At 49.1% G+C, this 15562-nt stretch overlaps 2 protein-coding genes, 1 long non-coding RNA gene and 1 pseudogene across 3 annotated transcripts; 3 read left to right on the top strand and 1 right to left on the bottom strand.

Annotated features, from left to right (window-relative positions):
* Window positions 1-1096: 1096 nt before the first annotated feature.
* On the top strand, window positions 1097-2611 carry LOC108963001 (feather keratin 1-like). The gene is made up of 2 exons (XM_050985653.1): window positions 1097-1200; window positions 1876-2611. The coding sequence occupies exon 2, from the start codon at window positions 1897-1899 to the stop codon at window positions 2200-2202; it is 306 nt and encodes a 101-aa protein (XP_050841610.1). The 5' UTR covers window positions 1097-1200; window positions 1876-1896; the 3' UTR covers window positions 2203-2611.
* On the top strand, window positions 1207-3151 carry LOC127060858 (uncharacterized). Its single transcript, XR_007780234.1, has 2 exons — window positions 1207-1538; window positions 2804-3151. It is a non-coding gene; the product is annotated as an uncharacterized LOC127060858 (long non-coding RNA).
* Window positions 3152-5194: 2043 nt separating this feature from the next.
* On the bottom strand, window positions 5195-6409 carry LOC103821637 (feather keratin 1-like; annotated as a pseudogene).
* A 2978-nt stretch (window positions 6410-9387) lies between these two features.
* Window positions 9388-11234, top strand: LOC103821636 (feather keratin 1-like). The gene is made up of 2 exons (XM_050985529.1): window positions 9388-9522; window positions 10490-11234. The coding sequence occupies exons 1-2, from the start codon at window positions 9388-9390 to the stop codon at window positions 10814-10816; spliced, it is 462 nt and encodes a 153-aa protein (XP_050841486.1). The 3' UTR covers window positions 10817-11234.
* Window positions 11235-15562: the final 4328 nt, after the last annotated feature.

Below are 15562 nucleotides of genomic sequence, written 5' to 3'. Positions count from 1 at the left end.
AGAAATTCAGGACTTGGCTCTGAGCATCCTCCAAGAGCTGATCATGATGTGCAGAGGGGTGGTTGGACTAGGTGATCTCCAGAGGTTCTTTCCGGTCTCATGGAGTCTGTCATGGGGAAAAAACAGTGATGCACAGCTGCCTCTGAGAAGGAAGAACTAGATGTGAACACAGGAATCAAGGGCAGCCTTGGCTGTCACACCAGAGAGAGTGGAGAGGAAGAGTTGGTGTCAGGAAGGAGATGGGTTGCAATGTATAGCCCCCAGACATCAAAAATCTTATACCCAGTCAGGCAACTGGCAGGATGGAGGCACCTGTGAAGAATAAAGAAGTTAGAAAAGCTGGTAGCAGCTTAGGCATCCTGTGGGCAAGGATTAAAAAAGGTCCAGGAAAATCACAGTAAACCAAGAGGAGCTCTGAGCATCGGGGATGTGCTCAAGAGGGCCCTGGGTACAAAACCAGGCTACATCAAGGAGTGCTGCACTTCCCTGCCCTGCAGACATGCAGGCAGCTGGGATGCATCCCAGAGGGCAAGGGAATGCCTTCAGTAGGCAAATTTCCAGGGAGGGACTCTCTCTATCTGTGGCAAGTCATGCTCTAATTTAGGGTTGGCTGTGTGTCAGCCTTTTGGTGAAAGGTTAGGCCAGGAGTGTGTGATGTCTGCAGGTTTTGTTCCAGGCCAGGATGAGTTCCCCTCCAGCAAGGGCAGCTCCTGCTATGCAAGGAGAAAACATCTCCAATACTGGGCTGTAGCCAAGCCCAGAGCTCCAAACAGCCACACCACACATCTTGCCCTCAGCAGGACTCTACTGTCTGCCAAGGAAGGTGGAAATTAGTGTTACCATTTTCCCTAGTCTCTGTGCATGATCCCTTCCTTCCAGAGACACCGCTAGCACATCTTCTCCCTGTGTTAATGTATCCCTGCCTGGGAAATCCTTCAGTCTTTCATCTCAGTACTTGAAAGGATCCTTAGATGCCTAATGATCACGTCAGGAATGAGGAAAACAAATGGCAATGTTGATGGAAATAAAAGCTCAGCCTGTGGCATTAGGGAGGATATTTTGCATTGGAGGTGAGTCTGTAGGAAAATTACTACCCTTGTGCAGTGACTGTGGGCCTGGGGCAGAGCAGGGGCAATATAAGAGGGAGCTCATCCTCACTGTCTCATCCACTTCTCTTGCCTCAGTCTGCTTGGGATCAAGGTGAGTTGGGTGACTTTTATCCTCTCCTTCCTCCTCCTCCTCCTGTTGTCCAGTACCTGTCACTTGGTCCTTTGCTGCATCATGGGGCTGCCCTGTGAGAGGAGGAATGTGAGAGGGGATCGTATGGAGGGAGGCTGGGGCTTTGCTGAAGGGAGTGATAATCTGAGCAGGAACATTCTGAGATTGGTTGCTCTTGGAAGGGAACCTGTGGGCTAAAACTTACCACTCTCTACAACTTCCTGAAGGGTAGCTGCAGTCAGGTGGGGTTGGGCTCTTTCTCCAGGCAGCACCGACAGAACCAGAGGTCACATTCTCAAGCTGCATCACGGGAAATACAGGTTGGTTATTAGGAAAAAGTTTTTCACACAAAGAGGGATCAAGTACTGGAATGGTTTGCCCGGGGAGGTGGTGTAGTCACTGTCTCTCGTGTTTAAAAAAGCCTGGATGTGGCACTGGGTGATAGGGTTTATTGAGGTGTTGGGGCTGGGTTGGACACCAGGATCTTGAAGGTCTCTTCTAACCTGGTGATTCTGCGATTCTGTGAAATGTGAGGAAAAACCTGTGGGCATCCCTGCATCTCCAGCTCTTATCTCCATCTTGGCTAAAGTCATGGTGTGGTGAGGCTGCTCTTCAAACTCCCCTCACTTCCCTGCTCCTCTCTTCCCTGTCTGCCAGGTGCACCTGCAGCCCCCAGCCATGTCCTGCTTCACCCGGTGCCAGCCCTGCCAGCCCTGTGGCCCCACCCCGCTGGGCAGCAGCTGCAATGAGCCCTGTGTCAGGCAGTGCCAGGACTCCACCGTGTTCATCCAGCCCTCACCTGTGGTGGTGACCCTGCCTGGCCCCATCCTCAGCTCCTTCCCACAGAACACCGCCGTGGGATCCTCCACCTCTGCTGCTGTTGGCAGCATCCTCAGCTCTCAGGGAGTGCCCATCAGCTCTGGGGGCTTTGGCCTCTCTGGCCTGGGCAGTGGCCTCTGTGGCACCAGGAGCCTCCCCTGCTGAAGCTGCTGGCGCTGCCCTGGGAAGGAACCCAGGGACTGCCAGGATGGAACCGCCCTGGGCACGCAGCATCGGCTTGGTGCTTCCTGAGGGGCTGAGCAACCCCAGCAGCCCTTGCATAGGGACAGGGCCAGCCTGGGCTCTTGGCAAGCACAGCCCATCCCTGCCTCTGTCTCCTGCCACTCTCTCCTTTCCCTCCTGTCTCCTTATTCCCTTGTGCTCTCCGGGGCTGTGAGTCCCCCTCAGCCATCCTGGGGAGCACCTGCTGGCCCTGCTCCCTTTCTGGATCAGGCAGGTGGACACCTGCTGGGGCACAGATTCCCTTCGATCCCTCATGCTCTCTGCACTGGGACCTCCAGATGGACCAACCTTTTTTCTGTGTTTTGTCTCATTAAATTTCTGCTGCATCCCAGCCTGTGTGTCTGTCATTCTTTCCTCTGAAGGTTCTTTCTCAATACGCCCAGGGGAAAATATATTTTTAAAAGCTGTTTTTGTGAGGGTTTGTTTGGGATCAATATGCAGTGATGGATAATAGCATTGTGTAGGTTTTACACAAGATGGAGTTCAATTTCAGCAAATTAACCCTTCTATGAATTCTTTGCAGTTGGAGCTAGAATGGTGCCAATCATACAGAAATATTTGGGGTTTTTCTGGGCAGTGCTTGCCCTCCTCTGCAAAAGGTCATGAAGGTGGATGTGATCAAGAGGCTGGGAGACGACATAGCCAGGCTGCCTGACCCATGCTGATCAAAGGGATATTTGATACCATGTGACATCATGGTCAGCAAAAAATGCTGAGAGAAAGAAGGAGAGAGCTGGCAGGGGAGCATTTATTAATAGATTGTTTGTCAAGAAAGAAACTGCTAAGTGTACTGTATTACTGCTTCCCAGGAGAGGCTGGCCATTGACAGTTGATGGAAGATGATAATAAAACTATTTTTTTTCCTGTGTTTTTGCAGTGTTTCCTTGCTTTTCTTCATTAAATTACCTTAATCTCCATACACAATATATTAGTTTTGTCTTCTCCCACCATACTCTTTGAGGAGAGGGAGTGATTGAATATTTTGATGAGCACCTGAGGGCCAGGAAAGATGAGACTTGTGGGGGATGAGCAAATAAACCTCTCCGTTCTCATCCATGAGTGATGCAGGTTGTTTTTTTGTGTGGGCTCACAAAGCCTTTTTTCATCTTAGTGTGAGGTGTTGAAAAATACTAATTAACTTAATGTGGTGTTTGAGGTAGCTGGTGTCAGGGTGGTGAAAGAAGAGAGAATTTTTTGGTGTGGCAACAGTGAAATTTATCCTGAGGTGGCTGGTGACAACTTTGAGCACACTGGATCTTGACCAGTACTATTAGAGAACAGGGGTCCAGACAGGGGTCCAAATCACTTCTGAGAATGTTACCATGCATCTGAACTACATTTAAGAACACAGTAGTTGAGGCAGTCACCCAGATCACACATGAGAACACCAGAGCTGAGGTAGGGACCCAAACAACACCTATGGTAATTGTCCCAGTAGTGGAAAAAAATAGTGGACAAGGAGGTGGATGGGACGATGTCACTGGTGAATTGAGTGAAGAGGAGAAAAGAGAAAAAACCCACAAGTTGTACAAAGGCAATCAGCTACCACCTTGCACTAGCAGACCAATGCCCAGCCAGGCTCTGGAGAACAGCTGCTTTGGAGAGACTGCCTACAGTTTTTTGCTGAGCATGTTCTATGGCATGGCACAGCCTTTTCATCAATTCAGCTAAACCAGTGGGAGGCTTTTCCCACTTGATTCTTCTTCCCTGGCTCACTGGCAATCCTTGAACTGTAACTATCACAATTTTATGTTATTCAGAGTATTATTCCATAAACTGTCAGTTCCAGTCCTTCACTGGTGTTTTAAGTCTCTGGTAGCAGGGAACATACTCAAATACAGTGGAAGATCTACTTAGGAGTCAAAAGGGGGAAGACCTGCTGAGGGGTCTCCCTGAGGCTGATGGTGTTTTCCTGACTGGGTCAGTAGAGCTGCCCGTTGATCCAGCAGGATGGCTCAGTGCAGGGCCCCCCTAATTGGGCACTGACAGGGTGGCTGTCAGAATTCAGGACATCCCTCTGGCTGTCCTGGATTGCCCAAACCCCTGCCAGGGGGCTCAGAGACCTTGGCACAAAGCCCAAGACCTCTGTGACTTTGATTATGACCCATGGAAAAAATTACCAACCTTTAAATGAGGATCTGCAAGCCATGAAAGTCCAAGTAGAATAATAGTTTGTCACGGGGTGAAAAATAGATTTTTGGATTTTTTAGAATGGGGGTTCAGGGGCCAAGATGGAGGAATCTGGGCATGTCCAGCCTTTCTCCTTCTTCTTCTTGGCTTCCATCTTCTGCTGTGATGCTGGCACTTTTGGATTGGTTTAAGGTTAGACTCACTGTCTAACATAGGTGACAGGTATTGGGAAGTTATGGTAAATACTGTACATGTAATTTTTAGTATAAAAAGATAACAGTGCCCTGAGGGTGGCCAGAGTGCCTCTGTCTGACCTGCTGAACAGACCTTGGCAGGCTAGAGAAAGAATATTATAGATAAGAAATAATAAACAACCTTGAAAATGAGAACTGAAGAGTTCTGACTCCTTCTTTGACTCCCAGGCTGGGAAAAGAGCCTTTCTAACACATCTCGGGGTCACTCTGAGCAGCAGAAGTCCTGAGAGGTGGCTGGAACAAGTGTCTCAGCTTTTCTGGGGCACTGACAGACAAATTAAACACTAGGGGTCAAGGAAATCTCCCTTTTTCCTATGACAGTGTCTCTGATGGAGCTCTAGCAAATGAACTGTGTTGAATCATTCTATTCAGTCCTAGATAGGTAGAGAAGTTTGAAAAACAGAGGATCACCCTCTAAGCAAAGCCAAAGCTGTCCTGTGATAATGGTCCCCATACAAGCATACCCAGTAACCCCCCATGTTATTTTGTGAGGGCATGTACAGGGGAAATGATGACAAAAAGGCAATGGCTCAAATGCAGCAGAACTTTATTGAGTCAAAAGATGAAAACTACATAAATCTGAGTTAAAGGAGCACCAGAGGCAGACAGGAGTCTGCCCCAAATAACTGTGGTGGAGATCTCAGAAGATGTCCATCTGCCTGATCCAGAGAGGGAGCAGGGCCAGGTCTTCCCCTGGATGGATGTGTGTGGCTCACAGTCCAGGGGAGCACAAGGGAACAAGGATACAGGAGGGAGACAACAGAGGGGAAGAGGGCAGAGGCAGGGATGGGCTGGGCTTCCCAAGAGTCCTTCTTCAAGGGCTGCTGGGGTTGCTCAGCCCCTCAGGAAGCACCAAGCCGATGCTCCATCCTCAGTGAAGAACCATCCAGCTGAGTCCTTAGGTTCACACCCTGCAATCATTGCCAGCAGCTTTAGCAGGGGAAGAATCTCCTGCCACAGAGGCCACTGCCCAGGCCAGAGAGGCCAAAGCCCCCAGAGCTGATGGGCACTCCCTGAGAGCTGAGGATGTTGCCAACAGCAGCAGAGGTGGAGGATCCCACGGCGGTGTTCTGTGGGAAGGAGCTGAGGATGGGCCCAGGCAGGGTCACCACCACAGGCGAGGGCTGGATGGCCACGTGGGAGTCCTGGCACTGCCTGACACAGGGCTCATTGCAGCTACTGCCCAGCGGGGTGGGGCCACAGGGCTGGCAGGGCTGGCATGGGGTGTAGCAGGACATGGCTGGGGGCTGGAGACGCACCTGAGAGAGAGGGAAGAGAGAAGCAGAACAGAAACTGTGGATGAAGAGCAATCTTTCACTCTTCTAAGAGTGAGATAAGTCAGAAGTTGGAGAAAAGAGCTGGGAACTTTGCAGTGAGATCCACTGAGTATCCCATTACTTTCTGCCCAAAAGAACCCCCTGGACATCAACCAAGCTCAAAGAGGTTCCTTCTTAGCCCATTGCCATAAGACACTTAACCAAATTTCAGCCTCTGGTGATGACAGAACTTCCTCCCCTTCCGTCTCCCATGATAGCAGTTCCAAGACCCCACGAAGGACTGGGGCAGGTATGAGCTGAGTTGCATTAGAGAAATAGGAAGAGAAAGAGGAGAAAAAGCTTCAGACTCACCTTGTACTAAAGGAGATGGAGGCAAGAGGATTGGATGAGAGAGTGAGGAGAAGGACCTGCTTTTATACTGCTCTTGCACTGCCCCAGGCCCACAGACATTGCATGACAGCAGTAATTTTCCAACAGACTCACCTCAAAAACAAAATGTTTTACCTAGTGGTGTAGGTTGTGTTTTGGTTTCTGTCAACCTGTGCTGCCATTTCATTTCCTCATTTTCAACATTCCTGCTCTGGTTTCATGTGCTGAGATGAGGCACCCAGGGATATCCTGGGTGATGCTGTGTCAGTAAAGGCAGAAGATGTGTTTGAAGTGTGGTGGGGTCCCATGAACACAGGGGATGTTGGCTTGGAGCGAATTGCAATTGTATACAGCTGACCTTGTAGCAAGAAGTTTCAGCGCTCTTCGTATTATTGAGCTTTTCTCTGGGGAGAATGTTTGTCAGTTTGTCTGAGTATGCAGGACTAGGGACAACCAAAGCCTGTCTGGGTTTGAACCAGGCAAAATACATGATGGGCACAAGAAATTCTTCCAGGTAGATGAGAAGTTCAAAGGCTGACTGAAGAAGGCTCACTGAGGATGAGGGTTACAGGAAAGGTGGAGGTACTCAAGGGATTCTTGGCCTCGGTTTTTACTAGCAGGAATTACTGTCGAGAGATTGGGCTCCTTGGAAAGTCATCAGCAGGAAAGGTTTACCTGCACAAGGTCCTACTGGGGGAAGAAAAATCTCCTGGCCCAATACAGGCTGGAGATGATTGGCTGCCAAAGAGCTTCACAGCAGAGGACAGGGGTTCTGGGGAGTATCATGGGACAGCCCTGGGCCCTTGTGGAAATGACATCTGACAATATCCTGGGCTGCTCAGGAAGGGGGTGTCTTTCAGACGATGGAAGGTGATCTCAGAAGTGTGGAGATAGAGAAGACAATGCCTCTCTCAGTCTTCACCTATGAGATCTCCCAGGCTGCTGCATCCCCTAAAAGAATTCTGAGAAGGTGGGGGAGCCTTCCCAGCAGTGACTGGGTGTCAAAAAAAAAGACTGCCTGACAAGAGTCAACCAGTGAAAGCCTGCTAATGCATTCTGGGTCATGGCTTCTATAAAGTGAGTTGTTGACTATCTGGAGAACTGGGCCACAGGGGCCCTCTAGCATTCAATAAGGACAAATGGCAAGATCTGCACTTGGAAATGAAAAACCACTTCCAGCAGTGTGGGCTGGAGACTGAACTATGCTACTGTCTTAGAGCCTCAGCTGTCTTTTCTCTTGTGAGAGATGCCTTGGGGAGAGGCTTGGAGGGTGGAGTGGATGCACAAGCCTCATCCTCCTGGCCAAAGAGACCATGCTTTGTTGAGGAGCTCTCCTGAGTGCTCTGTGGAGGGATAGAAGGGGTTGCAGAAAACATCTCCCCACTGGTTGGGACTCATCAATGGTCCAGTGTATAGGAATGTGCCCTCTGTTGACGGAGTGACAAAACTATCCTTTATTCCCTTAAAAAGGAAAGAAGCCTAGAAGTTTCTCTCCTCAGTTGTGTAAAAAGACATTTTATAGGCCTAGGTGACTTCACCTGAAGCTTAAGGATAACCAATTGGACAGAAGCCAAAAAGTCTTGCCTGAGCAATTCACTAGAAAAAGAAGAGAACAAAGAAACTAATCACTTTTGTGAGGTGCTTTAGCAGGAGCAAGAACCTCTTACACCTGAATCAGTTTTTCTCTGTAAGGAGTTTGTTATTTTGCCTTTTATTAAAAACTTTTTGTTTTCAACACTGGAACAGAAGCCATCCTGCTGATTTTATGCCTCTAAAGGTAGCTGAGCGATCTTAGGTGTGAAATAGACATCCAAGAGCTTATGAGACCTGGCTTGAGGAGGCAACTATTACTCCTGTGCATTGAATATTCTCTTAGCATCTGTGTTCAGCATACCTTGTTTACCATGCCCCAAAAGACTTGCTTGGAGAGCAATGCAGCACCCTTGGGGAAGCAGGAACTTGTCCAGCTCCCTAGTAAATGACAGCTGTCAGTGACAACCCCTGAAGTGCCACGCACCTCAGAACACTGAGGGAGGGGATGTGCTCACAAGGGCCCTGGGTACAAAACCTGCTCTCAAACCACATCAAAGACTGATGCACTTCCCTGCCCTGCAGACATGCAGGCTGCTGGGATGCATCCCTGAGGGCAGGGAATGCCTTCAGTAGGCAAATTTCCAGGGGGAGACTCTTCCCACCAGGGGCAAGTCACGCTCTAATTTTGGGTTGGCTGTGTGTCAGCCTTTTGGTGTGAGGCCAGGCCAGGAGGGTGTGATGTCTGCAGACCCATGCCCCTTGCAGGGACACAACTGCCCTCCAGCAAGGGCAGATTCATCCATAACCCAGGAAAGGTAGTGCAAGTACTGGGCTGTACCTGAGTACACAGCTTCAGGCAGCCACAACAGCTATTGCTGACAGCATAAGCTTCTTGCCAACACTCCCACAGCTTCAGGGGCCCACAGGACAGTCAACATGTTTTGCAAAAGTCTCTCGTGCTCGTCAGAGTTTAAGGCATGCAGCCAATACTCATGGCACTGTGAGGAGAATGGGACAAACAAGGTGCTGTGCCAAGCCCCAACACACCCCTCATGTAGTGAGGGGAGACCTGACTCCGCCAGAACTGAAATCATGGTCCTTAGGAAGGATGACATTTTCTTTCTTTATGGTGACTGACATATGAGACCCCCAGAGACTGCCATGAGAGGGGACGATTCTTCCAAGTAAATCTGTAAAGGATTGAGGGAGAAAGATAAGTCATGTCATTAGGCACAGGAGCCTTTGTGTACCCAGGACAGACTCCTGCAGGGGGAGAGTCAAACCTTTCTGCAGTGGGGTTTGAAAGGAACCTAGATTTCCCAGTTCCATGTCTTGCATCTGCACTGACCCCTCCTGCACTTGAGGGTACATCTTCTGGTGATAGGGACATGTTCTATTTGGGAAATCATTGGATCTGTCATCCTGGAACTTGAAAGGAGCCTACATAGCAGAATGGGCATGTCAGAAATGAGGAAATGCACTGGCAATGGTGATGGAAAACAAAACACAACCTGGGGCATTAGGTGGGATATTTTGCTTTGAAGATGAGTCTGTTGGAAAATTACTGTCCTCATGCAGTGACTGTGGGCCTGGGGCAGCACAGAAGCACTATAAAAGCTGTTCCATCTCCTCATTCTCTCATCCACTCCTCTCCTGCACACAGTCTCCTTAGGAACAAGGTAAGTCTGAAGCTCTTTATTCTTCTTTTATTCATTCTCATCATTATGCTTCCATGGGATTTTTCAGCACAAAGCTGTCTCTTTGTCCTATTCCTGATTCTGGGGTTGCTTTCTATGGGGCAGGGAAAGGTACAAAAGAGGTGTCATGGAGAGAAGTTGGAGCTCAGTTAGGTGTGTCCTGTGGTGTGGACTAGTAAGGGATCTCCCAGAGCTTGATTGTGCTTTGCAGGTCTATTTTGGGCTTTGGAGAGCTGTGGAAACCCAGGGCACCAGGAATATTTCTCTGTCTGCTCTGGGGTGTCCTGGTCACCCAGGGGAGCACTGACTTTTACCCTCATTCACAGAGAAAACTAAACTTCCAGATAGTGGAATCCACAAAATTGTGAAATGGATTATAGAGAGCAGTGTAGGTGTGTCACTTGGTGAGAAATTTAAGTTTTGTGATTTTTAGTATGTTGTGGATGGAAGCAAGATGGAAGGCACAAGGTGTCATCCTGGGTTTCTTCTTCATGCTTCTTCTTCCTCCTTCTTCATGGGTTTGGGTGGCATTTTGTTATTGGGCAGAAAAGTCTGCATTGCAGCTCTTTGGAATCAGTTATTGGGTTAAAAGGGAAAATAATCTAAGTGTCAACTCTTAATTGGATAGTTTAGTCTTAAAAGACCTGGTAGCAAGAGATTGTTGGCCATTTTGTGCCTTCTAATGAAAAGCTGCCAAACTCACAGCAGTGAGACTGTTTTACTGATAAGAAATAATAAACAGCTGAGTCCAAACATGAATTACTGCCTCAAGTGCCTTCAATCCAGACCCAGAGAAACCAATGACTGGTAACCCCACAGAGAACGAGAAGCCTGTGGGAGTCCCTATGATCCTTCCAGCTTTCTGTGAGCTCATGTCTTCTCTCCTTTGTGGTGGTGTTACAGGCTTCTACTCATTTGTGCTTTTCTACTCTCCTGCCCTCTCTCTCAGGTGCACCTGCAGCCCCAAACCATGTCCTGCTACACCCGGTGCCAGCCCTGCCAGCCCTGTGGCCCCACCCCGCTGGGCAGCAGCTGCAATGAGCCCTGTGTCAGGCAGTGCCAGGACTCCCACGTGGCCATCCAGCCCTCACCTGTGGTGGTGACCCTGCCTGGGCCCATCCTCAGCTCCTTCCCACAGAACACCGCCGTGGGATCCTCCACCTCTGCTGCTGTTGGCAACATCCTCAGCTCTCAGGGAGTGCCCATCAGCTCTGGGGGCTTTGGCCTCTCTGGCCTGGGCAGTGGCCTCTGTGGCAGGAGGTGCTTCCCCTGCTAAAGCTGCTGGCAATGATTGCAGGGTGTGAACCTAAGGACTCAGCTGGATGGTTCTTCACTGAGGATGGAGCATCGGCTTGGTGCTTCCTGAGGGGCTGAGCAACCCCAGCAGCCCTTGAAGAAGGACTCTTGGGAAGCCCAGCCCATCCCTGCCTCTGCCCTCTTCCCCTCTGTTGTCTCCCTCCTGTATCCTTGTTCCCTTGTGCTCCCCTGGACTGTGAGTCCCACATGTGCAGCAAGGGGAGGACCTGCTGGCCCTGCTCCCTCTGTAGGGCAGGTAGATGGACTTCTGGAAGGTTCTCAGCCACAGCCATCAGGCACAATCTCTTATCTGTCCCTCGTGCTCCCTGCACCATGTCCATTGCTCAAAATGACCTAATTTCCCTCTCTTGATTCTAATAAAGTTATGCTGCATTTGAGCAATTGCCTCTGTGTCATTTTTCCTGCCGATGCTCTCCCAGGATGACCAGGAAAAGAGATGTTACTCAGTTTTTGTCCTGGGAGGTGTTTGGGGATGGCTCTGAAGCAACTGGTAACACAGGCTTGCATCAAGTTTTCTTAGTCAGACACTGGATTACTTTCTGCTCTCTAAATCTTGCAAAACTAGCTGGATGATGACATTCCAGATGCCAAAGGGATTTTATTGCTAATGGCATCCTGGGCCAGCTTTAATCTCTGTGGATGGAAAGTTCATATGGAGCACCACTCTTTCTCTAGTACACCAGGATAATTTGGTTCATATCTGCCAATCCTTTCTATGCCATGAAATTTCCATTTCTTTGTCACTACCCACAAAAACTGCATGCCAGAATCCCTTTACTTATGCTTAAATGCTCCACCTGGAAACAATCCCTCCTTTTTTTTTGCTATGGAATAAAAACCTCTGCAAAGACCAAAAAAGTTTTTGTCACAGAAGTGTTTGACTTAGTGGAAACTTTAACATTTTCTTTCAGCCCTTGAAGCAATGCAGTGAGACCAGATCAATGTAGGCAAATACAGTCTACAAGGAAGTGTGGTCTTGGGCCAGGGAGAGATAAAATTTCCACCCTAGAATCTTTTCACCCTTTTGTCCACCCTCTGAAGAGTGGCTGCGATCAGAACGAGGTTCATTGACTGGACATGTCTGACTGTGGAGGTGAAAATAGCAACTGCACCTGGAGCTCAGCCTTCATAGAATCACTGAATACCTTTGTGGTGTTGTGAGGTCCCCAGGACCAGGTGAGAGATGAGAATTTGATTCCATGTTTCTCAGAAGGCTGATTTATTATTTTATGATATTATAAGAAATGATATATTAAAACTATACTAAAGAAAGAGAAAGGATACATCAGAAGGCTGGACAAGAATGAATAATAACCTCTGACTGACTCAGAGAGTCTGACACAGCTGGCTGTGATTGGCCATTAATTAAAAACAATTCACATGTTTGGATAAACAATCTCCAGACCACATTCCAGAGGAGCAAAACATGGACAAGCTGAAGCTTCTCATCTTCCCAGGAGATGGATTCCTGGTGAAGGGATTTTTCAGAAAATATCATGGTAACATACCCTAAGCTGGAAGGCACCCACAAGGATCACCAGGTCCAAATCCTGTTCCTGCACAGACACCATAGCCATCCCACCCTGTGCCTGGTTGTAGAGAGATGATAGCTACGGAAAAGTACCAAACCCAGCTAATCTGAGTCCCTGCACCTGCAAGGCCGCAGTGGCCTTGAGTATAGCTGTAGTCTGATAGCAAGATGATGTAGCCGAGAGCAAGGCATGAGAAAAAGTTGTAAAGAATGAAGAAGTAAGAATAACCAATAGACTGCTTAGCTTACAGAATATGCATGAGCTTATTACGTATTGTGCTTAAATGTCTGATGCTCTAATCAATAAATGAAGCTTGCTGAACTCTCATATTGAGATGACCCAAGCCTCCCTCACTGCGACAAATGGCGCCCGAACAGGGACCCTAAAAGAGGAGGGAGGTGAAAGAGCTAGTGCTCCGCGCCTTGAACAAGGACTCTAGAGAGAGGGGTTGGCAAAAGAGCTAGTGCTCTGGCCCTGGGCAACCCTAGAGAGGGGTCTTGGCTTGAACCTGTTGGCCATGGTCCAGTGCAGTATCTGTGTCGGTTCCGAAGTAGCACGGAAGGCAAAGAGCTGGTATTCCGGCCCTGGGTGACCTTACAGAAGAGTCTCCACCGACGAACGCCGCAGACGTCTTGCAAGGGCTGCAACAGCGCTGACGTTTAAATTAGACAGTAATGGAAAGACAAGTGGCGTATGATTTTTTTTAAATGCTTTTTAGAAAACCGGAGACTATAAAGTATTGACCTCAGAAAAGAGCTCCCAAGATTGCTTGTATGTAGACTGCAAGCCGCAACATATCCAAATAGAGATCAAAAGGCCTGTTACAGCAAGCAGACAACTAGTGAGATCTTTATTAATTGGACGTGGGACTTACTAACTTTACCACTTAACAAGCAGCAGCGTGGTGAAAGCAACATCTAGTTCCCACACCGGGAGCAGAAACTGCTGCTGCCACTTTTGTGCCTTTTCTTTCTGCATCACAGCTGGCAATTGCATTTACAGCGGTGCTGGCAGGAGTCGACCCTGTGCCGCCTGCGCCGACCCCTCCCGCATCCGCCTCTCCAGCAGAGCCCGTGAGAGCTCCAGCCGCGGCTGTCTGCGCCTGCACTGCAGCTTCTGGCACCCGGAAAGGAGGCGGCTGCCATCCCCAGCCCGGCGGGGGATGCATTCCCTCCAGATTTGCAACCCCCACCGACCCCCGCGGCGGCCCCGCCTTCACCCGCCGCGCCGGTAGAGAAGATTGAAATTGAGAACAGCGATCACCAAGCAAAAGTGTCTTCGGAGCCGCCCGTGGCCCCGCCGCCCCCGGCAGTGGCTGCTGTAGCCTGCGATCAGCCCGGACTCCCTCTCGAGTTTTTTGAACTGTCCTGAACCTGCCCTTGCAGGAGGAGCTGAGGTGGGGGGTGGGGGGCGCCAGCCTGCCCCTCCGTGGGGGAGGCATAGCTCAATAGCTGATTTCGGCGCAGCCGAGTGCTTGTATTCAAACTCCGTGTGTTTCGCAAGCCAATTCGAGTTTAGTTCAAAAATTCCATTAGAGTTTAAAATGCCTAACTCCCCCCGCGAGCCCCAGTGGCGTGGGGGAGGTAACTCCTGAAAGTTCTGCCTCTGTTCCCCAACCCAAAGGGGGTAGAAGTAGTACCAAAGAGCTGTAAATTAACCCTGTGAGTACATCAAAAAAGACTACATAGCTATAAAGAATTTGAAAGCATGTGTTACATAGACCTATCTAACCATTCGCAGTCTATTTACTCCCAACTCTCTGAGCTGCAAAAGTTAACCAAAAACTTACAAGTAAAATTAAGCTTTAGTGTTAATAGCTCAAATCCTTAAGCCTAAGATTATAGCTATGTTCTATTGTTAAAACTAGTATTATAGTAGGCCTTATAACGTTGTTAATAGTATTAGTTTTACCTTGTTTTTGCATGTGCTTATAAAATATAGTGTAAAAAATTATATTTCCCGTATTTAACTAAACATTACTTGTGTAAAAGGAAAACAAGAGAATTGTAGAGAGGGGATAGCTACGGAAAAGTACCAAACCCAGCTAATCTGAGTCCCTGCACCTGCAAGGCCGCAGTGGCCTTGAGTATAGCTGTAGTCTGATAACAGGATGATGCAGCCGAGAGCAGAGCATGAGAAAAGAGAGATGTAAGTTGTAAAGAATGAGGAAGTAAGAATAACCAATAGACTGCTTAGCTTACAGAATATGCATGAGCTTATTACGTGTTGTGCTTAAATGTCTGATGCTCTAATCAATAAATGAAGCTTGCTGAACTCTCATATTGAGATGACCCAAGCCTCCCTCACTGCGACACCTGGGAGCATTGTCCAAATGTTCCTTGAGCTCTGGCAGCCTTAGGACTGTGACCATTCCCTGGGGAGCTTGTTCAATATGTGACCACTCTCTAGGGAAAGAATCTTTTATGATATCCAAACAAAATCTGCTGCTGAGAAACAGAAGACCCATGCCCACCTTTCTCACTGGCGGCTGGGGAGAGCATGGGGAGAGACATGGACCACACAGAGGCACAGGCTGGGATGCAGCAAAACTTTAATTAAGAAGAAAAGCAGGTCCTCTCAGTGGGCACCATAGTGCAGGGCACCATAGTGCAGGGAGTAGCAAGGGGATGTAGGAGACTTGGCAACGAGTCCATTGGCCATGGTGCAGGTCACACCTTGGATGGGACTTAGTAGTCACAGCCCAGGGAGCACCTGAGAGCAGAGACAAAAAAAGAACAGGAGGGAAACAGGCAAGTTAGACAAAGGCCATGGTTCGAGAGGCCAGACACAGCTCTTCCCAAATGCCATGGATGCTCAGCTCCTCTAAATGACCATGTTCAGTCCATTTCCATCTTCTGGGTTCTGGCAGTCCTTCTGTAGGGCAGTCACCAACAGTTTCAGCAGACCCTGTTCCAGTGGCGCCTGGTGATGCAGGAGAGGTCAAAGCCCCCAGAGCTGATGGGCACTCCCTGAGAGCTGAGGATGCTGCCAACAGCAGCAGAGGTGGAGGATCCCACGGTGGTGTTCTGTGGGAAGGAGCTGAGGATGGGGCCAGGCAGGGTCACCACCACGGGCGAGGGCTGGATGAACACGGTGGAGTCCTGGCACTGCCTGACACAGGGCTCATTGCAGCTGCTGCCCAGCGGGGTGGGGCCACAGGACTGGTACCAAGG

This window comes from Serinus canaria, chromosome 27 (genome assembly GCF_022539315.1).
Source record: "Serinus canaria isolate serCan28SL12 chromosome 27, serCan2020, whole genome shotgun sequence".
NCBI classification, from domain to species: domain Eukaryota; kingdom Metazoa; phylum Chordata; class Aves; order Passeriformes; family Fringillidae; genus Serinus; species Serinus canaria.
The sequence above is the reverse complement of the archived record's forward strand: the minus strand, read 5'-3'. Positions and strand labels throughout refer to the sequence as shown.

Coding starts and splice junctions, on each gene's coding strand:
- LOC108963001 (XM_050985653.1), top strand. CDS start 1,897: ATGTCCTGCTTCACCCGGTGCCAGCCCTGCCAGCCCTGTGGCCCCACC.
- LOC103821636 (XM_050985529.1), top strand. CDS start 9,388: ATGAGTCTGTTGGAAAATTACTGTCCTCATGCAGTGACTGTGGGCCTG. Junction 9,523..10,489: donor ACAGTCTCCTTAGGAACAAG/GTAAGTCTGAAG, acceptor CCTCTCTCTCAG/GTGCACCTGCAGCCCCAAAC.